This window comes from Sarcophilus harrisii, chromosome 3, assembly GCF_902635505.1.
Source record: "Sarcophilus harrisii chromosome 3, mSarHar1.11, whole genome shotgun sequence".
In the NCBI taxonomy this organism is placed as follows: Eukaryota; Metazoa; Chordata; class Mammalia; order Dasyuromorphia; family Dasyuridae; genus Sarcophilus; species Sarcophilus harrisii.
The window spans coordinates 534,943,979-534,970,624 of NC_045428.1; the positions used below are offsets into that span (position 1 = coordinate 534,943,979).

Below are 26,646 nucleotides of genomic sequence, written 5' to 3' on the forward strand. Positions count from 1 at the left end.
TATCTATTATTATTATTCTTGAAATAGTGTGTAAATAACTAATAAAACATACAACTAGCCAATATCTAAAATGAATCTTGTACTGCCCTGAGAAAAGCTTGAGCTACAAAGTCTGATAGAGAAGTTATGCAGAAGAATGTAAGAACTTTGAACTCTGTGCCTTCAAAGAACTGTGAATCTGTTCTGGCATCAGGAAGGGAACAGAGAAACAGTCATCAAGAAATTCTGAGGAAGAAAAGGAGACAAACAGGATTTAAAGCCACTACCCCATAGGCTTCCATTTTTTTCCAAATATATTCTAGTCAAGTAAAAGAGATATTCTGTATCCTCAAAGAGCTTATACTCTTCTATTGGAAAGGCAACCCTTAAAATGAAGCAGCAAGGGGTTAGATTGGGTAAGCGGTGCATTTGGGGGAAAGATACAAAAGTCTGAACAGTTAGGAATGGAGCTGGAGATGGAGGAGGACATGGAGTCCCAACTACTTTATTAAAATGAAGGTTCATTCCACTCAGAGGACTATATCCTGTTAAAACTTTTTTTCTTTTGTCTAAGGCATTTTGGGTTTAAGTGATTTGCCCAGGGCAACTTACAGGTAGGAAGTATTAAGTGTTTGAGCCCAGATTTGACCTCAGGTCCTCCTGACTTAAGGGCTAGTGCTCTATCCATTGCACCACCTAACTACCCCACTATTAAAACTTTTAAAGGATACAGGTAGCATAATGGATAGAGCACTGTGCTTGGAAATAGTTGGGTTTCTACTTACAGTGGTTCATTTTATGTTCTCAGCATACAAATCTATACCTATGTCTTTCCTAATGAGCTTTGGGAACATATGAAGAATATAGTTGGGATAATTCATTTCATAAAAAGTCCAATATTTTCCTGCAGCGTTATCTGTTAGCATTCAGTGACTCTGGTGCTAATGGTTGTATCAATGAATGTGGTGATCATCTTGACAAATGATAGTGATTATATAGAAAAATAAAGATATCAAGGAAAATAGAACTCTCCAGCACACTAATCACAAAATTAAATCATTTAATGCATGTAATAGAGAAAGGATATAAAATATTCGAGACCCATTCTGAATCCAATGATGCTCAATTCATATATGTGGCATGCCCATTCAATTGAGGACAAAGAGAGCTTGCATTTTTAACACAAAGATTTGAAATGTAGTAGCCCCCCCTTTTTGCTCACCATTACGATTATTTTACTAGACAAAGATATGCCCAACTTGGCAGCATTGGTTAGTCCAAATTATGGGTTAGTCCCCTTATTATAGTAATGGATGATAAATATCTAAAGGATCATAGTTTTGAACTCCATGATTTTGCTGAATTCATTTAAGATTTTGAATAGCATGTGCTTTGGTTTCTTGGCCAATAGGAGAATTAGACTTCTTTTCTTTCTTCTGGATATATACATACACACAGAGATATATACATACACATAATCATTTGGTTATATTACTACAAATGAAAGAATACAAACTTTATGAAAATGGAAAAACAGAAATAACTATATGAAATATACCTAGCTATCTAAATATAGACAAATAATAAAATTGTATGTTAGAAGCTAATTGAAGAACAGGATACACCAATATTCCCCAAATGACATACTTAATAACATTCACATTGTATGTATAACAAGATAAGAAAATTTTATCACTTACTGTCATGGAGGAAAATAGATCTGTCATCCATTCATTCTAAGGATAGATACATTGAAGACTTCTTGATTTATAATGGAAGCTAGTAAGTTTGTATTTATTCTAAGTACGCATTAACTGACAATTTTCCTGAAACAGCGTTTCAGTTTTAACACTTGCTACACACAGCACCAAAACTGGTGATTGGTGAGATTGATGTGGTGATGGTGATTATGATATTGAATGGTGATTGTGATAATGATGACAAAGATAGTGAAAGCAATAATGGCCAGAATCTCTACTTCTCCTGGAGATTTTCAGTTACCATTCCTATCTTCTTTTCTGAAGACCTGAAGCACTAATTTTTATTTCACTCATATGTTATGTTCTTATTCTCCCATGTATGGTTAAGTATTCATTTAAATGTGTATCCTACCTCCCTATTAGCCTATAAGCTCAGCCAAAGCAGTCTTGTATAAGTCATTCTTTCCCTAGCATTCTACACACAATAAACATTTATTAATGTTTATGGATTATAATGATGTCAATAACACTAATGACTTCCAGAGTAGTACCACAACTCATAAATCCATGTAGGTTACATTATTAGTCGGTGAAACATGCGAACAATGCTTCGTCTAATCTCCTTTGTCTTGGCGCTATAGATAATGGGGTTGAGAACAGGTGGAACAAAGAGGTAGATATTTGACATGAGCACATGCACATACCGAGGAGCGTGTTTGCCAAAGCGATGCACAGTGGAAACACCAATCATGGGTATGTAGAAGATGAGTACAGCACAGATGTGGGACACACATGTGTTGAGAGCTTTGAGCCTTTCCTCATGGGAGGCAATTAGTAGTACAGAGCGCAGGATCAGAATATAGGAGAGGATAATAAAAAGAAGGTCCAGGCCAAAGGTAGATACAAGCACATACATCCCATAAATGCTGTTGACAGTAATATCAGCACATGCTAACTTCATCATGTCTGGGTGCAGGCAATAGGAATGGGAGAGCACATTGGATCTGCAAATGGGAAGCCTCTTGATGAGGAAGGGTAAGGGAAAGAGGGTTATGAAACTTCGGGCAGTCACAGCCAGACCCATCCCAGCAATGACCTGGTTGGTAAGGACAGAGGCATAGCGCAGTGGGTTACAGATAGCTACATAGCGGTCAAAACTCATGGCCAGCAGAATGCCAGACTCCATCATGGAGAATGAGTGAATAAGAAACATCTGAGTGAGGCAGGCATCAAAAGCAATGGCCCGAGCATTGAGACAGAAAGTTCTGATTACAGTAGGAAACGTAGCCAGTGACATGGCCACATCACTGAAGGAAAGCATGGACAGAAAATAGTACATGGGTGCATGGAGGCTGGACTCCCCACACACAGCCAGCAGGATCATAGTGTTGCCCCCAAGAGCTACTGTGTACATCATGCAGAGGGGCCCAGCTAGCCACTTCTGAGTATATTCTAGGCCAGGGATCCCTGTCAGAAGGAATACAGTGGGATGTGAAACATTGAACAGTCCCATGATGAGACACCAGGAAAAGCTTCACAGCCAGATCTTTGATCACAGAGAGATCAGGGGAAAAAAACCTTTTAGAAAAGAATCAAGAAATGTGGGAATTAAAGGTTTATATTCAGTGTTATAGAGCTCCAAACAATTTAGGTATTCCTTACCTGAAAAAACCTTAATAGGGCTTATTTTACTGCAAATAGTGGTCATAAGTCCCCTATCCCCCTTCAATTTCCTTCTCTTAGTCCTAGTATTAATAATCACTTGGCTTTATACATCCTGTGGAAAAAAGAAAATTTCAATATGAGTATAAAAGAATTATGACAGAGAAAATTGTAACAAATAGCATAAACTACATTCATACATAATGTCAATTCAACAGATCTCTTCAAAATGTTCTTGATTACTAGGATTATGAGTTCATAGCTCTCCAGTATTATCTTATTATCTAGTACTGGATAATGGATAGAGAACTGACAGAATGTTGAACACATTCATCAACTGAATACAAATGATGTTTTTACCTGTCTTGGGGAAGCAATATTTCTTTTCACTAGATGAGTACATTCTACAAAAGTTCACAAAATCAATTAGCAAGGATTAAAAACCCTAAGCTTTATATCCATTTTAATGCCTTATGTTTAGATGGGACATGATTCATGGGGGAACGGAAACGGTCACTGCTCTTTTCTCCAAATTTCATCATTTTTTTCCTCTTTTATCTCCCTTATTCTTTTTAAAATTCTCATGACTAGAGACATTCCTCATGGACAGCCTTAAGAAAAGTCACCTTTTGGGTTCTTTTTTCAAGGATCATGCCCATTGGCCCAAAGCATCTGAGAAATAAAGAGTGTCTTTTTTCTACCTAGATAGAAATCAGCCTAGAAGCTACATGGAACTTAGAAAATTGGAGGTGGTGAAAAAGAATGTGATCATAGGATCAAAGAGGATAGATTTTGAATTGGAAGAAATCTAAGAGGTCTACTAGTCCAATCTTTTAATTTTACAGGTCCTTTAAATCCAATGGTGGTGCTCATTTCATTAGAGCTTCTAATACAAACCAAAATAATAAATGGAGTTTGCGAAAAATAAAGTTTCCTAAATAAGGCAGAACAAAGACTAGAATCCAAGACTCTCCCATTTTAATAAACTTACTTCACTAAGCATTTTAATTGGAAAAATACATTCAATCAATTTGCTAAATGCATGGAATGCTTAATAGAATATCTGGAGACACTGAATTTATTGCCAAGTCCAAACAATTTCATATCCATTATTGATATATAAGGGTTAATTATTCGCTGTGACCTTTATCTTAGTCAACTAATACTCTCACTTGAATACACACACACACACACACACACACACACACACACGCACACACACACAATTCTCTAGGTACTTTAGCACTGCCAATTTTATTACTGAAAACAAGGAAAGGCTTTTGCCCGTCATCCCTCCTAGTTCTTACTATTGCCAATACAATCTTTTTTTTTTTTTTTTTTTCCCCAGAAGAACTCAAACTCAGGATGCAGGTGCACTGGAAGCATTATAATCACAATGATAGTCAGGAAATCTCAGGATTTGGTTAATAATTTAGTGGCTTTTCTGAAAGCAGATTTAGATTGTGGAGAGACTTTGTAACAGGATTTCCCCTGGAGTAGTGTGAGAATCGAAGTATAAGGAGCACTTCCTTATTTCTCTAGCATTCTTCCCTAGGTAAATTCTACCATTTATCTTGTCCTCTTTGTTATTCTTTGCCCTCAGTACACTATTTTTTTCCCCATTTTGTGCCTTTTCTCTAACTACCTCTTATGCTAGAATATTCTCCTCCCCTCACCTCAGGCACCAGATTTCTCAAATTTTCTTGAAGACTCAGGTTAAGTCATACATTTTAGGATAGACTTTTGTGAGTCTCTTCTTGTCTCTTTCCCCACAACACAGTAGATCCCATGGCCGTCCACCTTCCCTATAAGATTACTGACATTGTAGATATTTTATGTGTATAAAATATATATTTTTCCATTAGGATGTGAACTTCTTGAGGATAGGGAACATAATTTTGTCTTTCTTTATATTTCCATAATAGCTTGGTGGCACAATGGATAGAGCAACAAACCTAGAGTTAGGAAGACCTGAACTCAAATCTGATCTGAGACAATTACTGGCTCTATGACCCTGGTTAAAATACCTAGCCTTGTTTGCCTCAGTTTCCTCAACTGTAAAATGACCTGGAGACGAATATGGCAAACTACTCCATTATCCAAGAAAACCCCAAAAGCAATCACAATGAGTTAGACATGATTGAAATGACTGAACAAAGACATTCTTACTGCTTACCACTGGGAGGAGGCAGATGGTTAACACATCATTAATGCCTTTAGACTGACTGCATGAATAGAGATTAGAGGCTTGAAGAAGCCATCTTAACTAGAGTCAAAATATGGCTGTCCCTCATCTATGGCTGGAATGTATTACCATTTCTGGTAAAGAAAGAGCTTCTAGGATCAATCAAGGATCCAAAAGATTCCAGGAAATTCTTCCTTTAGAAAATTTGTGTATGTTGTATAGTTCCTGATATCTAGAAATTAAGGGGTAATTTACCAGCAGGAATGCAGAGCAGTGAAAACAAAAGGAGAAGATTAATTCTAACAAATCAAAACTGGAAGCAAAACTTAGGAGCATCTAGAGTAGGGGTTCTCAAAATGTCTTCTGGAAACCCCCAAACATGCTCAAAACCTTTTCAGAATGTCCAAATTGTCAGAACTTCTTTCACAAAACTACTAAGCAGTTTTAACTTTTAACATTGTCACTATCAACAGATATATGCACACACAAAAAAAGCTTTTGGGAGACTCAATAATTTTAAGAATGTAAAGTGGTCCTGAGACAAAACAAATTTGGAAACTCCTGATCTAGACCAATTTGCTCATTTTAACAGAGAAGGAAAATTATGTCCTCAAAGCATGCAGCTAATTTATATCAGATTCAAAATATGAATTGTGATCTTCTGACTCCCATTGCTAATGATCTTTGTGCCACAAAAAATTGCCTTGTCCAAACAGTCATCTTACTAACCCACACTGCATGTATTCTTGACTTCTCCTGAGTCAAGGAGTCCTCCTGACTTTTAGTAGAAGTTTTCTCAAAAGTGATGAAGGAGATCAGCCCAAAGGGAAACCTAGAATTTAGGAACCTAGTGAAGAAAGAATCAGAATAAATGAAAGATCAGCTAATCAATCAACAAATGAATTGGCAGACATTTTTTGGTGCTAGAAATATAAAGACAAAAATAGACCTTTAAGGAAATTATATACATGTCTCTTGCAAAAGAATAGAAATAGATCCAAAATCCAAAATTAATAAATAAAAACAATGTCATTTTGGGGCACAGTCACTAGAACCTGGGGATGGGACATTAGAATGGGGTTAGGAAAGGGGAAGAGTAGAACTAGTCTTAAATTGGTTATGAATCTGGAAATCTGGGTTCTTTTTTCTTTCCATTTTTTTCTCCCCAAAATAATGGTATTTAACAAGAACTCATATTTTGGTAAAAGTCTGCAAATATTTATTAAGCACTTATTGTATTTCAGGAACTATGTTGAGTGCTGGGTATTGAGCTGAAGGCAAATGATAGTCTCTGATCTCTGGAAGTTTTCCATGTAATAAGAGAGCATAATTATAAAAGGTCCAGTTTTCAGGTTCAAGTCCTTGCATTTGGACCCTGTATCTGATATTTCTTAATCTGTGTGACATTATGTAAGTACCATAACTTATTTAGGTCTAAATTTCTTCATCTATAAAAGTTAGATAACATTTACTCTTACTTTGATCAGATCATTTTAAGGAAAATACTTTGTAAACCTTCAAGCATTATGAAAAATAGGTGTTACTTGTTAAACAATTCTTCCAGTTTTATTTGGTTATGAATAGCTGCAGAAAAGCAATTAGATGCTGTCCAAGATTGGACTTAGTTTATTTTAAGTGTCTCTGATCTCCAGAGTGGAAAGAGCTTGCATTTGTAGCAAGTTATTTGTGAGGTTCCCTCTGAGGGCACAATACTCATCTGGGCAGTTGTCATAATGACATTCCTTTCTTCATGAATTATTTTTCTCATTTCTTTAAATCTTCAGGTAGTAAATAACTTTAAAGTAGGAATTCTCAACTTGAAGTAAGTCTTCTTTAGTTCTACCTTTCTAAGAGTGTTGCTCCCTCTCCGCAGGTCTTCTGTTCTTAATGCTACAAAGCTATATTCTTCTCCATTCCACTGCCTCTGTGCAGAACAGCCTTAGGCCTGACCTGAACTCTAGCTTTTATGAAAGTAATTCAAGAAATCAGCTATGTGGTCCTAAGACTTAGCCATCATTCCTGAATGCTAAGTCAAGAACAAATGGATTTAAATTCTGGCTCTGACATTAATTTGCTGTTTATCATGAACAAGTCACTCTCTCAACCTCAGTACTGTTATAAAAATAAAAGTAATAATATTTCTACTATTTACTTTAGAGGAGTGTTATCATAAAAGTATTTTGTTTTAGGGTAGCACAAATGTCTTTTATCAAGGATTCTTGCAGGATGGATTTCATACTTTTTACTTTCTTGTTTCTTCCCTCTGGAACTGATGTCTTCAAAATCTGAATCTTCCTCTGGACCTTTAGCTTTCTCTCCCTCAAGATCTTTAAATTATATCTGAGCTAGAAGGAATAGTGGAGTTAATCTAATCCAATCTCTCTGTGTGTCTCTGTCTATCTTTGTCTCTGTCTCTCTGTTTTTCTCTTGCTATCTCTGTCTCTGTCTCTCTGTGTCTCTGTGTGTCTGTGTCTCTGTCTGTGTCTCTCTCTGTTTCTCTCTCTCTGTCTCTCTCTCTCTCTGTGTGTCTCTCTCTGTCTCTCTCTCTCTCTCTCTCTCTCTCTCTCTCTCTCTCTCACACACACACACACACACACACACACACACACACAAGCCCAGAGGGGAAATTACCAAAGGTTACAAAATGAATTGCTGACAAAATTGTAGTTGCACCAGGTTTCCCAGGTTCCAATCCAATGTTTGCTATGCAATTCTGCTATGTCTACCTTCATAATATTGCTCCATCCCTGGGACTTACCCTGTACAGTCATTGGACCAGAAGAAAACAAAGGAGATCAAGAAGTTTGCCAGCCTAGGAGCTCACCAATCTTCCTAGGGAAGTAGGTTAATGGAAAGATATCCTTGTACAGAGAACTCTATGGATCCTTCTCCCTGCCTGTCACTATGTGAACAGATCTATCCTCACTACATTTATAGTTTTATATGAGGCTCCAGGGAAGGGACAGAATGGGAACAGGTGGAAATCAATGATGAGGTGAGGCTCAAAACTGTCTTGGGATTCATGCTCTATTCCCTCCCTTAAGAAGTATCATTGAGGCTAAAAGTTCCAAGTGAGAGAATAAACTATGATCAAAGATTTATGTGACCATTCGTTTCACACCTGAAACTGGTAGACCATGATCTGCATCTCAGTTTGGAGGGTTTTGTAGAATTAATTCACTCCCATTTCAGTTTTTCTTTTCTTAACCACCAAGTGAATTTCCAGGAATTCTTTGGTGCTAGAAATAAAAAGACATAAATAAAGCAGTCCTTGTCTTCTAGGAGTTTAAATACATTTTTCTTCCAAAGGAATGGGAAAATGTCCAAAAAAAAAGAATAGAAAAATATCCAAATATTTACTTTTTATTCTTTGCAAATCATGTAAAACCAACATTTAATATTTGCAAAATAACCACATGGTAATTTCAAGATGAAGTCCTTAGTATTTACTGAGGGAGGTGGGAGAAAAATGGCCTCAGACAAGTTATGAAGCAGATAACTGCTTTCCTTTTATTCTCTGGGCCTTATTTACTTCTTTCCAACAAAAATAGTAATTTTCCTGAGAATTCCACAGTGTGGCAAAAGTTAACAAATGCTTTTTAAACACAACTATGCTGAGTGCTAGGGAAATAAAATAAAATTCATTATGTGCAGATTAAAATAATTAGTTATGGATGCTGAATCATTTAAAATTCTTCATTGGATTTGCAATTCAATGGTGCATCTACCAAATCAGTTAAAAATATATGAGCGATATCCAAATTCATGAGTTCTCACTAATATTATTCCTTTTTGTTGAGTTAGAGAACTAGCCTGTGCCAAGTTCACTTTTAATTTGGTCATCCTGCTGTCTAATATCTCTTTGCCTGGGTCACCATTAAGGGGGAGTTAATTTAGATCGGTTTCTATTCTCATAAATATTACTTCTGAACCAAAGTCTGCCCCCCTGGCTATTAACTCTCCATGGCTTCCTGAAGAGGAATCAAAGAAGATGAAAGATGCTCTGTAGTGAAGGAGAAGATTATGAGAGCTTTTTACAAGGTGAAGCCCCCTCAGAGTTAATGGCATTTTGGGGATTACTGATTCCAGAATTGGTTTTAAATTGGAGCAAACTTTAGCTCCTTGTTGGTGTTTCTTGTACTTGTCAACTGAATATGACCTGGCATTTAAAATCAAGCTTGTAATATATTTTAATGTATATATGTGAGTAATGGAGCACATATCTGACACTTAAATCTGCTACCAATGGAAAATATTCTATATAATTTTCTAGAAAAGCATCCTCTTTGTCTAACACCAGTCAAGAGCCAATTTCAATTTTAAAATCTAACTTTAAAGTATGAAAATCATAATTCCCTAATATTAATTCAAAAATTCATCACCAATATTAATCTAAATCTATATATACTTATTCTTAATATTCTTTGCATCATTAAACTTTAACCTTACCCTCCAAAATGAAATCTATCATTCTCATTAATTTTATCCTTTCCCTAAACTTAGTCCCTCACAAAAGCTAGCTATTGCATAACTATATTAACCTCAGCTCAACACTTTATATGTACAAATTATACATATTATATGTACATTTTAAAAACAATTATTTTTAAAAAGAGGAAAGGGGAAAAATAAAATAAAATCTAGTCAAGCAGATGTAGTGTGTGTGGACTATTTTGTTTTTGCCCGTGTATTTTATATATGCCCCCTTAAATCTGTCCAGATCTGACTTACAGAGAGGCAAAAATATTTCTGGCATCTACTCTTCTCCCAACTCCCCAAGGAAATCTAGTGAAAATAAATTTTAAATTCAAGTTTTACTTTAATCACTATTCCTTAGAAAGAAAAGAAGGGGTGTGTCAATCTACATATTTAAGGTTTGACTCCCTTTCCACCAAATACCAGTTCTACAATGAATAAACACATAGCAAATAATCAATAAACCCATTTATCCAAGTCAATAACAAAAAAGAATTCAGAGGAATGATATATAGGACAGTATATACCAGAAGTATATATATGTACACACATACACACACACACACACACACACACACATATATGCCAGGGATGAACTGGTGAATGAAGTCTCCCATTAGAGGCCAGATAACACAGTTTGGCCCAAGAGACATTCTCAAATCTTACCCAAGGGAAAATTCCTCAAAGTCTCTAGCATAATAGGGTTGATATGGTGATTGCCAACTACTCTACATATTGGCTTTTTCTCAGAGTAGGCTTCTTTCCTTTCAGACAGCAAAAGAGAAATTGAAACTGCATATTTTCTCTCTCAAGCATTAAGCTGGAAAAAACAGAGTTTTCTTCTCTGCTCTCACTAATTCGCTTGTTCCTCTTAAAGGCACAGGGGATTGACTAATCAATCTCCACCAATGAAGGGCGAGTCCTATGAAATTGGCCCTTTGAGCTAAGGTTTAAACTAGAAAGGGCCAATGTTAAGTAGTAACAATATTAGACACCAGAAGGAAAGAATACTCACATTTTGAAATTAAAGTAGAAAAAAATCATTAATTTAAAAAAAATAAAGATCCAATAATAAAAGAAAAGTTTAATTCCTAAATAAAATCACATCTTGAACAAAATAAGCTATCAGGAAAAATGGGTTAAAAAGAGAAGCTGAAGTAAAATTCCTGAATCAATTTTCATAAAAAGGAAAAAAAAATAGCCAGTATATTGTGTCCAGGATAATCTATAAAGGAAAAAAAAAAGATACCTTCCCACCACAACAGTGATGAATCTCCTCATCCCACCTCAATCCACTCCTGCCCAAAAAGCAAGGAAAATTAAGGGAATCATAAGTGCAGAGGTGATGATTGAAGGTCTAGGATACAATAACAGATCCAGAGAAGAATGCACAATTAAATATAACAAAAATTGTTAATTATTAAATAAATACAAATAAAAATTATTTTTAGACAATTTTCTAGAAAAAAACCCAGAAATGCTATGATAGTGATTGACCAATAGTACAAATGTACTGAGAAATGACTTATAGATTTAGTGACACCTACAGAATATAGAAACCTCTTAGAGAAGCCCATGAAGGAGGGAAATTTTCCGAATTATAAGATTCAGCATTGACTTTCTGACATAGGAATCATCCATAAAAGTTACATGATGAACTCTAGTTAAATGGGCCAACACATCAAGGGCCCAGTCAGGAAACTGATGCAAGACTTAATAGCAACTACTTTTCAGTCTTCTTGTATCATCATCATCCACTCACATGAAGAGATCCATTCTACAGGTGTGAGTTAGCTCTCCAGCATCCACTGGCAGGTGGTTCCTGTATCACAACATATGGCACCCTAATGTGGAACATAAGAAGCAGTAGCTCCCAAAAGCTGTTCATGAGTAGGATCATCCCAGAGTTCCTTCAGTAACCTGGAGGGGAAGGAAAGGGAGAAGAGACCTGGTAAGATTTTTTTTAAGCGGGTTATTAAATGGGCCATCACATCAAAGGGCCCAGCTCAGAGACTGATGAGAGACTTAACAGTAACTGCCTCCCAGTCTCCTTGTATCAACGTTTTCTGCTCACATAAAGATAGCCATTCTACAGGACTGAGTTAGATCTCCTGCAGCAACTGGCAGGTGGCTCCCATATCACAACACTTTAGTACCTTCTGTATTGAGCAGATATTTCCTTTACTAGGCTGAATAGACTCATGACTAAGCACTTCTTTGGTGCCATCTAGATAATTTGCTGAATGACTTCCCTGATTTTCTGCTTCCAAGATTCTCCTCTTAAGAAATTAACTAAAATCTCTAGTCCTTCAGTTCTTCATATGCAAATCACTTAAGAATTCCATATTTTCCTTTCATTCTAGTATTCAATAGCTTGTCACATTCAAAATAGCAACTTCTCTTTCAGAATTCCAAATGAGGTTTAACTTCAGTAAATGCTTTTCTCAGAACTATAGGCACAGCTGTAACCCAGGCAAGAGAATGATTAAGATCTATTAGTTCTCCGCAACTGGTTTTCTCAGAAATAGATATGCCCCCAGAAAAATGATTTGATTCCGTCAAAAGAGTAACTTCATTTAATATGTTCAATAATCATTATATTAACTATGATGGCAGATATTAGTCATTATTACTATTATTTTACTTTGTTGTTTTAACAAGGCAAATAGTTCTCACTTGACATTTTAACACATTGCTTAATTACGAATGCTTTAATAATAGATAAGTGACTTACAATACCTTCCAAATGTAAGATATTGTGATTCTAAGGCCTTTATTCACTTCTTACTGAATGTTTGCTATATGTTACTATGACTACATTAAATTACTTTATTCCTATTTCAATTTTCTTCCATTATCTGATCAGATGAGCATAGGATCTACTACAGCTGTTCCTGGGCAATGATACAGTGTAGAGAAGGAGCAAGGAAATAATTCCTCTACTGGTGTTAAGGAAACTCATAAGTTTATACCATGAAGTTGCCCCAGCCAAAACTGTGTTGCTTCCCTTTCTACATGCTATTATAACCAGCCAACAGAAAATGTTCTCTACACCAGTTTCTTTTGTGAAACTAAAGTGGGCCAGGCTGGTGATCTGGGATTTCCCCAAGACAATGCCCATGCTTAACATGCCACATTAGTGCTCTGAGTTTTCCATAGCTCAGAGCTCTCTACATCTTATATCCTTTCTCAACTAATGAGAACTCAGCCCTCTTGGGCCCTGGTGCTGAGAGATGGACTCAATCTTTACTTCAGACTGAGTATAAATTCCAAGTGGTCATCTATATAATATTTTTAAAGGTAATTGTTTGAAATATTAGACTGTTAATTATATCATAGGAATTTAAACACATGGTCTACCCCAGAGACTGACATATAGAAGAAAAATAAACCCATAATGCAGCCCTTCTACAAGACTGCTTATTCTACTAAATGAAAGCCACTTCAGTTATGTCAATGGTCTTGTAAAATACAGTGTGGCTTCCCTCACCTGTGTTCCATTGGCCATTCTCAGGATTTAGCTAAAGAAGCTGAAGTCTGTTTATATAGGAGACACAAAAGACTACAGGAATGTGACTAGGATAGTGAAGGAACTAGAATAGTTGACAGAAGTATTTGGTTAGCATGGAGCATGTGGCTTATATTGAAGTATTTGAAGGGCCATCTAGTGGAAGAGTGATTTGTTTTGTTTTGCTTGGGAAAAGAGGGCAGAATGAAGGCAATTTTTAATTCAGTATAAGAAAAAAAATATCTTTACAGTGCTGGAATGACTGCATGAAAACACTGTAAGTTTCCCTGGAACAAAGACATTCAAGCAGAAGTGACCTGATCACTTTCCCTCTTCAGACAGGGATTAGACTAGATATCCTTATGTTATGAAATTCTGAGGTTTTTTTCAGTATCAGTAATTTAATGCTGCCTGAGCCATCTGAAGAAAACACAACTCAGGGTCATAATATACAGGCAAACTCAGGAACTTGGAATTCCTTGCTGTGATTGGAGATGAAGAAATCCGTAATTCTTCCTTGCCGGATCCCAATGTCCCATAAGTACCTCCCTAATTCCATGTTTATTTCCTGATCTATTCCCTAAGTGTCTATGTAATTGTGGAATCTGAGGTGTCCATAGAGGCTTCTCTATAAAATTTAGGGACTCAGAGGCAGCAGTCTATGGAGTATCTATCCCTTGCAATAGTGATGCCAATGAAATAGGTTAAGTGCTGGGTCCCCAATCCCCCTAATCAACCCTTAGCCCAGGAATATTAACCCTTATCTGGGGATCCTCAGTCTTATCATGCCAGAATTACAGGAGACAGCCTTGGAGGTTACTAGGAAGAAAGATCTTCTCCCTCATCACAGAAAGGCATAATAAAAGTTCAAAGGACCCTAATTGGTCATCTAGATTAGTTTCTAATCAAGGCAGAATTTTCCTTTCTGTCTCTATAATAGCACCTCTCATGGGTTGTCATCCAACCTGTGCTTAGAGTGATGGAGAGCTCACTGTTGAAGTAATCAGTTCCATCCTTGAGCAACACTAATAATTATAGCGTTACTCTTATATTACACCAAAAAAACAGATCATATAATGTAGACCAGAGTTCCAATTTGTGACATCTAGAACCTCACAAAATGTCTCCTTCCCCTTTCACACATTTGAAGGCAGGTATACTACTCTGGACTGATCTCTAGATAAAAACACTTCAGTTCTTCAGTGTTGTTCCTCCCACGACAATATTTTCATGTACCTCTGTCCTTATTGCCTTTCTTTGCTCAAATTAGTTTGTCACTATGTCTGTTAATTAAACAGAACCCAAAACAGTACTTCTCAAAGTTCTTACCAGTACCAAGTACAATGGGACCATGTACTTCCCTGGATCTGTATCCTATGTATATGAGTCTAGCCTGCTACTCCTGCCTAATCTCTCAGCAGACTCCTCCCTATTGTAAATTCTCTGTTAGTGTAGGGAGTTTCTTATGCATCTAGATGACATGAGAATTGACAGAATTGAGCATTTGAGGTAATGGATCAAAAGGTTTCTACTTCATCTCAGGAGAACTGAATGTAAAAACTGATCATCAATAAATATTTATTAATTTCTTATTATGTATCAGGCTCAATGCTAAATGCAGTGGATTTAGATGCTGTGGAAGTTAGGAAGGATCCAATTTATTAATACCTTTAGGTGAAGATTAAAGGAATCTTGAAGACCAAGAATCTTCTACATCCTCCATAGCATAAAAATAAGAAATATCCTTATAAGGTCCAGAAAATTTTTATTCTGTTCCATGTTTGTAGTTTGTAGTTGAAAGGGCAGTGGCATTAGATTCAAAGGCTGCATATTCAGATTCTGCTTCCAATGTACATTACCTCTTTAACACCGGGCAAGCCTCCTCATCTGTAAAATTAGATTAAAGTAGATTAGATTAATTGGTTTTTGAGGTTCTTTCTTGATTTAAATCAATCATCTGTGAAAGCACTGTGTCATTTTTGTGCCTCTGTGCCTCTGTGTCTCTATGTCCCTTTCTGCCTTTTTTCTCTGCTTCTCTCTCTCTCTCTCTCTCTCTCTCTCTCTCTCTCTCTCTCTCTCTCTCTCTCTCTCTCCAAATCAGCTGGACTTGGGGGACAGCAAATCCTGCGTTCAAATTTTGACTCAGAATCTTACTAGCAATGCAACCCATTTAACTTTTCCAGGATTTACTTTCCTTATCTGTTAAATGGTATTTAAGTTCCCTCTCAGCTCTAAATCTATTATCCTATGATTCTCCAAGCATTTAAACTCTGTGATGCTCTCCTGTAATAAAACATCAAACCTTTTTCTCTAAACCTAATCCCTGCCTCCTTCAGTGAATGATTTGGAGAACACCTGCAAAGTCATCCCAGGAAATGTAAAAGGTCTCCTATCTAAAGCTATTTCTGATATCACTACTCTAGTTCCTGAGACCTGATTTGATGGAATGGCTCTCATTTCTCTGTCTTTCTGCTTGTGTCTCTGTGTCTATATCTGTCTGTCTGTCTATCTATCTATCTATCTCAATCTCTCTGTGTCTTTGTCTCTGTTTCTCTGCGTCTGTCTCCCTTCCTTCCTCTCTCTTTCTCACACAAACACTTACCAGATAGTAAAGAAGTTTTTTTTATGCCCGGTTCCCAGTTTAGTTCCAGATACATAGTCCTTTCTTAACATATATAATAGTTGATTGGTTGATTACTTAATTCAGTTAATAATCTTATGGATTATACTGCTGTCTTCCTAGTCATACAGGTTTCAAATCTCAGGATTGTCTTTTTATAACCCTCCAATCCCAGTTTACATCAACTCAGGCTATACTAATTTCTAGTATTCTTATTTGTCTTCCCTCCTACATTTTCATTGTCACCAGTTTAGTTTCAGCTGATTCAGTTCCACTAATCTGAATGACTGGAATGGCTTCCTAACCAGTATCTTTGGCACCATTCAATCTTTCTTTTATCTTTCCAATTCACACTGCACATTCTACCAGAGCTACCTTCCTAAAGAGACAGGTTTGCTTATATTGGCACTTGTAACATTGTAGAAAATGGGCGTTAGCCTCATCATCTATGAGATGGAGCTTATGATATTTCTGATGTTTCTACTATGAGAAAGGACTTGGAAATGCTAATATACTATATAAAAGTAATTATTCATGGTGTCCATATGCTACCTAAAAGTTATCAGGAAAACTTTTTGAGAACCTTAAAACATTATAGAAATGTGAATTACTATTAAAAAGAGCATTATGTTACTCACTCCTTTGCTCAAGTTTCCCCACAGTTCACTAGATATGCTGTCCTTTTTTGGACACTAAGAAAGATTTGAAGATAAACAAGAAATGGTCTCTGTCCACATGGTGCTTATATTCCAATGGATGTGAGAAAACAGGAATAGATTTGAGAAGAAAACAAGGAAAGATGTAGTAAGAAGTCACAATTAATAGAAAGAGTAATTTGGGAGAACATAGGAGAGTAAGACTACTTCTGGCTGGAAAGTTATAGGAAGTTTCAAAGGTAGAAGAGAATTGAATTAAACCTTAAATAAATCATATTTTGACAGGTAATGAAATGGGTTGACAATGATTATAATGCACTAATAAGGATTAGCTGATGTAAAAGCCAAGGACAGGGCAAGTATAGCCTATGTTCACAGAATTTAGAGCTGTTCATTTGACTTGTGTGAAAAATAAAAAGCAGTTTTCCTAGTAAAAGGACTATACAAATGTTTGGCTCCAAGTCTCCAAAATAGAGCAGTTTTTTTTTTTATTTTTATGTTCATGTTAACTAGGCAGAGATAATACTGAAGGAATAACTAAAGGAAAAAGTCTGAGTCTTCCTAAGAAATGAAGGTGAAACCTTATCTACATTCAGAAAAAAAGATGGGATTTTAGTGCAATGTAAGGAATACTTGGTAACAATTATAATTGTCCAAAACTGGAATTAATTGACATTTCTCTCTGTTACTGTAATTTCCCCATGTTACAAAGATACAAGCATAATTTCATGACAATTTGGGGCTGTTTTAAGGTGATTATTTTTCATGAATTAATTAAAGGTTCCAATTAAAAATTGGAATTAAAATTGCATTTAACAATACATACACACATACACATCTATATGTAGAAGTTTATATATGTACACATACATACAAATTTATGTATACACAAATTTATATATATATAAACATATACACATGCATGAATATATACATATGTATGTGTATCTATCTATCTATCTATATCCATATATATATATATATATATATACCCATAATTATATTTATCTATATATATGAAACAAGGGCAGAGAACATACCAGGCATATAAAAGCTGGATAGTGAAAATAGAGCTGAGTACTCATCTCTCCCTGCAAAAATGAGATGAGCAGGATGAGGAAAAATAAGGACAAAAAATGGTTTTTTATTCTACCTCTCAATGTCTTTATTTTTTATTATATTGGAGGGAAAAGGAGCATTAAAGAAGGAATAATTGACAATAGGGAAAGTCAGAGATAATTGCATTTTAATTTTGCTTCTGCTTTCTCTCTCAAGGGGATCAGGAGGAAAAAAAGAACAAAAGTAGTAGGAAGATAGTTAAAGAGCCCTTAGTTTCCATTTATGAGTTCAACTTTCTTGCCTACACATAAAGAAAAATAAAATCAGTTTGACTGGATTGAGGAAGGCAATGATGTCCTATTAAGATTGGGGAATCAGTTTTAAAGGACCTTAAATATGAAACAAAGGAATGTATACTTCCTTTTCAAGTGGGAATTCTTAACCTGGGAGCCATGAACTTGTTATTTTAAAAAATGTTTTCATAACTGTATTTCAGTATCAGTGGCTTTATTTAACTTGTTATCCATCACTTCAATTATTCAAAAGCTGCTAAAGGTAATGGAGTTCCTCTTATTAGGCTTCTTCAAGCAATACTTGGATGATTCTTTTCAAGTTTGTGAAGGAGAGATTCATTTGAGTTTATGATTTAGGTTAAATGGTCACTGAGGTCTCTCCCAATTCTAAAGTTGTGAAATTATATGATTCCATCTCTGAGATTCAATAACTATAATTTTTGTACATTATAGTTAAAGTTACTTCTCATAAATTCAAGAATAAAGCTTTTTAGGTTGGGGTTTTTTGGGGGGAGAGGGGAAACAGTTGGGATTAAGTGACTTGCCTATGCTCACACAGATGGTAAGTATAAAATGTTTGAGGTCACATTTGAACTCAGGTCCTCATGTCTCTTAGGCTTATGCTCAATCCATTGTATCAACTAGTTGCTCCAAGTAAAGCTTTTTTAGACATAACTAACCTAACTTCCTTAAGACTTTCTACCACATAAACCATAGTAGATTACAGAAATTTAGACAGCAAAGTAGTATTCATTCTCTGTAGCCTCAAAGTATTGGAGACAAAGGTCTGTTTGAAGATAATAAAACATACAAGGTATAGCTTTCTGCACTCCGGGGAGGAGTATGAGAAAAGGAAGAGTAAAAGCACAAAAAGAAAAGTTAGTTAGGAAGAGGGAAAGATGAGGGGAGGCCAAAGGGAAGAAGAAAGAGGAAGGATGGAAGAAGGAAAAGAAAAAGCTGTAGTAGTAGAAGAATATGAAGAAGACAAAGAAGATTAAGAAAAAGAAGAGAACAATGAAGAAGATGAAGATGAAATTGAAGACAATGAACAAGAAAGAAGAAGAAAGAAAGAAGATGAAGAAGAAGAAAAAGGAGAAGGAGAAGAAGGAAGAAAGAAGAAAGAAGAATCGAATAGGAACTGATAGACAATGTAGAGGAAAAAGTGGAGAGAGACATTTCTGCTCCATTCTTTAGCATGAATGAAGGAATAAGGAAGTTGGAGAATTGTTAGGTCGTAGGATCTGTTTGCAAATAAAGTACTATACTAATAATTTGATATTGTTAATATTTGCTATTATCAATCTAGAAGGATAAGAGATCTATAGAGGTTAGGATTAGTAAGAAAGTTTTCTTGGATGAGTTGAGTAGTAAATTTACCTTAAAGAAAGTAAGGGATAGTTGGCAGAAGTGAAGGGCAGGAAAGATTGAGGAGACCTACCTCACTAGAATGGAAAGTATTATACTAAATAATAGAATGAGAAAGAACTTTGAATAGGGAAGTTTTAGATTATGGAAGTCCTGAATGCCAGACTGAGGAATTTTATCAACAGTAACCTACCCCTTATTTTATTTCCATGAAATTTGACTATATAGCCTAAGCAAAGCTCCAAGCATGGGAAGTTCTTTTGTTAAAGGCACAAGGATTACCTCCTTTCACTCTAATTGGCCTCCCAGGTCTTGAAGCCTCCCAACACTGGATGTTTCTGCTGCTTGGAGTCCTCTACACTGTCTCTGTTGTGGGAAATAGCCTAATTCTCTTCATTGTCAAAGAAGAGCAGAGTCTGCACCAGCCCGTGTACTATTTCTTGTCCTTGCTTTCTGTCAATGACCTTGGTGTGTCCTTGTCCACACTGCCCTCAGTGTTAGCCACTTTCTGCTTCCATATCAAGCAGACTGCCTTTGACACTTGTATGACACAGATGTTCTTTATCCACCTCTTCTCTTTCATGGAGTCTGGGATCCTACTGGCCATGAGCTTTGATGGTTATGTAGCTATCTGTAACCCACTGAGGTTACTTTACTATTCTCACTGATGTTCGAGTTCTACAAATGGGCCTGTTCATTGGTACCCATAGTTTCTGTATGGTTTTTCCATTGCCCTTCCTCCTGAAGTGTCTGCCCTTCTGCAAAGCCAACATCTTGTCCCATGCTTACTGTTTATATCCAGATCTGATTCACCTACCCTGTGGAGACATCAGTGTCAATAACATCTTTGGCCTTTGTGTTATCATTTCTACCTTTGTACTGGATTTTGTACTTATCCTCCTCTCCTACATTCTCATCCTTCGCTCTGTTCTGGCTATTGCCTCCCAAGAAGAAAGGCTTAAAATACTCAACATTTGTGTGTCTCACATATGTGCAGTACTAATCTTTTATGTGCCCATGTTGGGTGTAGCCATGGTGTACTGGTATGGGAGATATGCACCAGCATATGCATATGTATTAATATCACTTATCTACCTCTTTGTTCCTCCCATGCTCAACCCTGTCATCTATTCTTTCAAGACAAAGGAAATATGTAAAAAGCTCGTTAGGCTATTTTCTGTGATTAAACTGTGAACCATAGAAACTGGAGTGAAAATAAAATGCCTATTGCATTCAAAATTATCCCATCTATTTCATTATTCCCTTAAGTATTTTTATAATAACTATAATATAATATAATATAATATCTTTGCAAAGATCCTGGTGGCTACCATTTTTATAAGCACTAACATAATGGGTGTCTTGGAGAACATGTGTTAGAATATGATGTTCTGAACAACTGCTCATACCACTAGTTCTCATATGTCTCTGAGTCATAGACTTGGAATGATTTCCACTAGATTCTATTTTTTTGTCTACATGTTACTATAAATTTTACACTAGCCCAGATTTGTATAGCAATTTAATTTAATCATAATTATGTCATAGACTAGGTTGTATTTTTTCCACAAAACTTAAGTTCCCAGCAGGGAAATTCCTGAGCAAGGACTTGATTCCAAAGAATCTTTAGTTATGAATACTACTTTACATCCAGCCAAAATAAAATGACTGTAATCCAGTTTAAATTCGCAAAATACCACACTTATGTTAGGTTTGGAGAATTGACTTACATGTTGGTATTTATAGTTCAAAAGGACAAGTGTTCCTCTCGTAGTCTTGAGAGCAAAGGGTTACTATGGAGATCCTTGAGACAGAGGGCAGATAAAGCCATACCCAAAATTCTTTAAGAGATATGCCCAAGGAAAATTACTAAGAGGAATCAATCAGTCAATCAATAAACATTTATTAAGTATGTACTATGTGTCAGACACTGGGTTTAATGCTAGAAGAAAGAAAATCTCAATAGTTGACTTTCAAAGGCTCAGTCTTTCCATTTTTTTTTATTTAATAGCCTTTTATTTACAGGATATATACATGGGTAACTTTACAGCATTAACAATTGCCAAAGCTCTTGTTCCAATTTTTCACCTCTTACCACCTACCTCCCTAGATGGCAGGATTACCAGTAGATGTTAAATATATTAAAATATAAATTAGATACACAATAAGTACTCTACATGACCAAAACGTTATTTTGCTGTACAAAAAGAATCAGACTCGAAATATTGTACAATTACTTGTGAAGGAAATCAAAATGCAGGTTTTGCATAAATATAGGGATTGAGGGATTCAATGTACATGGTTTTAGTCATCACCAGAATTCTTTTTCTGGGCATAGCTGATTCAGTTCATTACTGCTCCATTAGAAATGATTTGGTTGATCTCGTTGCTGAGGATGGCCTGAGTCCCATCAGAACTGGTCATCATATAGTATTGTTGTTGATATATAATGACTCCTGGTCCTGCTCATTTCACTCAGCATGAGTTCTGTATGAAGTCTCTCCAGGCACTTTCTGAGAAATTATCCTGTTGGTCATTTCTTACAGAACAGTAATATTCCATAATATTCATATACCACAATTTATTCAACCATTCTCAACTGATGGACATCCATTCAGTTTCAGTTTTTAACCACTACAAAAGGGCTGCCACAAACATTCGTGCATACAGGTCCTTTCCTTCTTTATAATCTCTTTGGGATATAATCAGGTAGTAACACTGCTGGATCAAAGGGTATGCACAGTTTGATAAGCTTTTGAGCATAGTTCAAAACTACTCTCCAAAATGGTTGGATTCGTTCACAACTCCACCAACAATGCATCAATGTCCCAGTTTTACCGCATCGCCTCAACAATCATCATTATCTTTTCCTGTCATCTTAGCCTAATCTGACAGGTGTGTAGTGAGTATCTTAGAGTTGTCTTAATTTGCATTTCTCTGATTAATTGACTTGGAGCATCTTTTTCATATGACTAGAAATAGTTTCAATTTCTTCATCTGAGGTGTCTGTTCATATCCTTTGACCATTTTTCAATTGAAGAATGGCTTGATTTTATAAATTAGAGTTAATTCTCTATATTTTAGAAATGAGGCCTTTATCAGAACCTTTGACCGTAAAAATATTTTCCCAGTTGTGCTTCCCTTCTAATCTTGTCTGCATTAGTTTGTTTGTACAAAAGCTTTTCAGTTTGGTATAATCAGAAATTTTCTATTTGTGATCAATGATCTCTAGTTCTGCTTTGGTCATAAGACCTTCCCCTTCCACAGGTCTGAGGGTAGCTATCCTGTGTTCCTCTAATTTAGTGAATAATTTCATTCTTTATGCCTAGGTCATGAACCCATTTGACCTTATCTTGATGTACGGTGTTAAGTATGGATCAATGCCTAGTTTCTGACCATATTAGTTTAATTTCCAGCAATTTTTATCAAACAGTAAGTTCTTATCCCCAAGCTGAGGATCTTTGGGTTTGTCAAAGACTAGGTTGCTATATTTGTTGACTGTTTTATCCCTTGAACCTAATCTGTTCCACTGATCAACTAATCTATTCCTTAGCCAATACCAAATAGTTTTGGTAACTGGCTCTATAATATAATTTTAGATCTGGTACAGCTAAGCACCATCATTTGATTTTTTTCATTAATTCCTTGAAATTCTTGACCTTTTGTTTTTCCATATGAACTTTGTTGTTATTTTTCTAGGTCATTAAAATAAGTTTTTGGACTCTGATTGGTAGTAGCGCTAAATAAATAGGTGTTTACTGGTAATATTGTCATCTTTTATTATATTTGCTCGCCCTATCAAGAGCATTTAATATTTTCCATTTGGTTAGATCAGACTTAATTTGTGTGAAAAGTGGTCTGTAATTTTCTGCTCATAAAGTTTCGTTTTCCCTTAGGCAGATAGATTCTAAATATTTTATATTATCAGTGGTTACTTTAAATGGAATTTCTCTTTATAACTCTGGAATGTTGGATTTTGTTAGTGTGATTATTAAGAATGTGTTTGACTTATGTGGGTTTATTTTATAACCACAACTTTGCTAAAGTTGTGTGATGTATTTCTAATAACTTTTTGCAGAATCTCTGGGTTCTCTAGAGTATATCTATGTCATCAAGAGTGATAATTTGGTTTCCTCATTGACTATTCTTATTCCTTTAATCTCTTTCTCAGCTCTTGTTGCTATAGCTGGCGTTTCTTATACAAGTATTATTAATAGTATTCGGTGATAGTGGGCAAGCCTTGTTTCACTCAGATCTTATTGGAATGGTTTGCAGTTTGCCTCCTTACATATGATGCTTTTGATGGTTTTGAAGATAGATGCTGCTGATTAGTTTTAGGAAAAGTCATTTTTCCTATACTCAGAGTGTTTTAATGGGAATGGATGTTGGATTTATATCAAATGCTTTCTGCATCTATTGAGATGATCATATGGTTTTTGTTAATTTGAGTTAGTTAACATGGCCAATTATATTGATAGTTTTTCTAATATTGAACCAGCCCTGCATTACTGGTATAAATCCTACTTGATCTGTAGTGTGATTATCTTGGAGATGATTCTCTGTAGTCTTTTTGCTAATATCTTATTTAAGGATTTTTAGCGTCAATATTTCATTAGGGAGATTGGTCTATAATTTTTCTTTTCTCTGTTTTCAGCTACCTGGTTTGAGTATCAGTACCATGTCTGTGTCATAGAAGGAATTTGGTAGGACTCCTTCATTCCTATTTTATCAAATAATTTATATAGCTTGGGGCCATTGTTCTTTAAATGTTTGGTAAAATTCACATGTAAATCCATCTGGTCCTTGAGGAGTTTTTTTCTTAGGGAGTTGTTTAATTGCCTGTTCTATTTCTTTTTTCTGAAATGGGACTGTTTCAAACAATTTACTTCCTCCTCTATTAGTCTGGGAAGTTTATATTTTTTGGAGGTAGTCATCCATTTCACTTAGGTTATCAAATTTATTGGCATAAGTTGAGCAAAAGAAGTCTTGTATTTTCTCTAATTTCCTCTTTATTGGTGGAAAGTTCTCCTTTTCATTTTTAAGACTACTAATTTGCATTTTCCTCCCTCCTTTTTCTAATCAGATTTACCAAAGGCTTATCTATTTTATTGGCTTTTTTCATAGAAGACCAACTCTTAGTTTTATTAATTAGTTCAATAGTTTTTTACTTTCAATATTTTTAATTTCTCCTTTTAATTTTAGAATTTCCAATTTAGTATTTGATTGGGGTTTTAATTTGGTCTTTTTAGTTTTTTAGTTAAGCAATTCATTAATCTTTTCTTTTCTCTGTTTATTCAAGTAAGCCTCTAAGGATATAAAATTCCCTCTTATTACCACTTTGGCTTGCATCCACAATTTTGGTATGATGTCTCATCATTGTCATTATCTTGAGTGGAAATTATTAATTGTATCTATAATTTGCTGCTTACTTAATCATTCTTCAAGATGAGATTGTTTAGTTTTCATTACTTTTGGTCTGTTTCCCTAACTTTTTGTTGAATGTAGTTTTTATTGCATCATGATCTGAAAAGAAAGCATTTACTATTTCTGCTTTCTTGTATTTAATTTTGAGGTCTTTATGTCCTAATATATGGTCAATTTTTGAATAGGTTCCATGAACTACTGAGAAGAAAGTATATTCCTTTCTATCTCCATTCAATTTTCTCCAACGATCCAACATACCTAATTTTTCTAATATTCTATTTACTTCTTTAATTTCTTTCTTATTTGTTTTGTGGTTTGATTTGTCTAATTCTGAGAGTGCAAGGTTGAGATCTCCTACTATTACAGTTTTGTTGTCTATTTCTTCTTGCAACTCTCTTAACTTCTCTTTAGGAAGTTGTATGCCATACCACTTGGTGCATATATATGTTAATATTGATATTGCTTCGTTGTTTATGCTACCATTTAGCTAGGATGTAGTTTCCTTCCTTATCTCTTTTGATTAGATCAATTTTTACTTTTTGCTTGATCTGAGATAAGGATGGCTCCCTACTTTTTTACTTCACCTGAAGCATAATAGATTTTGCTCCAGCCTTTTACTCTTTTACTCTATATGTATCTCCCTGCTTTAAATGTGTTTCTTGTAAATAAAATCATATTGTAGAGTTCCTGACTTTTGATCCAGTCTGCTATCTGCCTCCTCTTTATGGGGGAGTTCATCCCATTCAAATTTACGGTTAGAATTACTAAATCTGTATTTCCTACCATTCTAATTACCCCAGATTGTGCTTTACTTATTCTTGCCTCCCCAACCCTCTTTCCCCTTTTTAAACTTATGTACCTCTTGTATCACTTAGCTACCCTATTTATGATTCCTCCCTCCCCCTTTGAATCTTTCCCTCTTCTTTCCCTTATTGACTCTTTTTACTTTTCTCTTTTCCTCTCCCCCTTTTTACATGGGCAGAGAATTTTCTCTAAAACAAATGTCAATTATCTTTTCTTTGAGCCAACTCTGATGAGAGTAAGATTCACACAATATTCCTCCCCTCTCTAGAATTCCCTCAGATATGATAAAGTTTCCTTTGCCTCTTTGTGGGATTGGTTTCCTCTTTTATCCTCCTTCCCACCTTTATTCTGCTCATCATCCTTTTCCATATCTACTTCCCTTTTTTATGTTATATCATACATCAATTATACTATTGTATTCTTTTATATTATCCAGAAATACAATTCTCAAGAGTTATTTTTACCTTTCTGATCCCTTGAGTTCTATGGTTGGAGATCAAATTTTTGTTTTAGTTCTGGTTTTCTTCAGAAACAAATTAAATGTCCATCTTCTTCCCTGAAGAAAATGCTCAGCTTAGCTGGGTAGTTTATTCTTGGCTGCATCCCAAGTTCTTGTGCCTTTCGAAATATCATATTCCAGGCCCTTCTTTCCTTTAATGTAGAGGCAGCCAGATCTTGGGTGATCCTTATTGTGGCACCTCAGTATTTAAGTGATTTTGGTTTTTGGCTGCTTGTAAATTTTTTCCTTTAATCTGATAGTTCTGAAATTTGGCCTGTCTCAATATTCTTAGGGTTTTATTTTTAGGCTTTCTTTCAAGAAGGTGTTCAATGAATTCTTTCAATGCCTATTTTTGCCTTTCTGATTCTATTACATCTGGGCAGTTCTCTTTGATGATTTCTTGTAAAATAGTATCT

At 35.5% G+C, this 26,646-nt stretch overlaps 2 protein-coding genes across 2 annotated transcripts; one reads left to right on the forward strand and one right to left on the reverse strand.

Annotated features, from left to right (window-relative positions):
- Positions 1-2,253: 2,253 nt before the first annotated feature.
- On the reverse strand, positions 2,254-3,192 carry LOC116422125 (olfactory receptor 51I2-like). Its single transcript, XM_031957280.1, has one exon. It carries the CDS (start codon positions 3,190-3,192, stop codon positions 2,254-2,256), a length of 939 nt encoding a protein of 312 aa, XP_031813140.1.
- A 15,211-nt stretch (positions 3,193-18,403) lies between these two features.
- LOC100928627 (olfactory receptor 51I2-like) lies at positions 18,404-20,697 on the forward strand. Its single transcript, XM_031961483.1, is given in 3 exon segments — positions 18,404-18,457; positions 19,773-20,150; positions 20,152-20,697. Coding segments are annotated over 3 exon segments (978 nt in total).
- Positions 20,698-26,646: the final 5,949 nt, after the last annotated feature.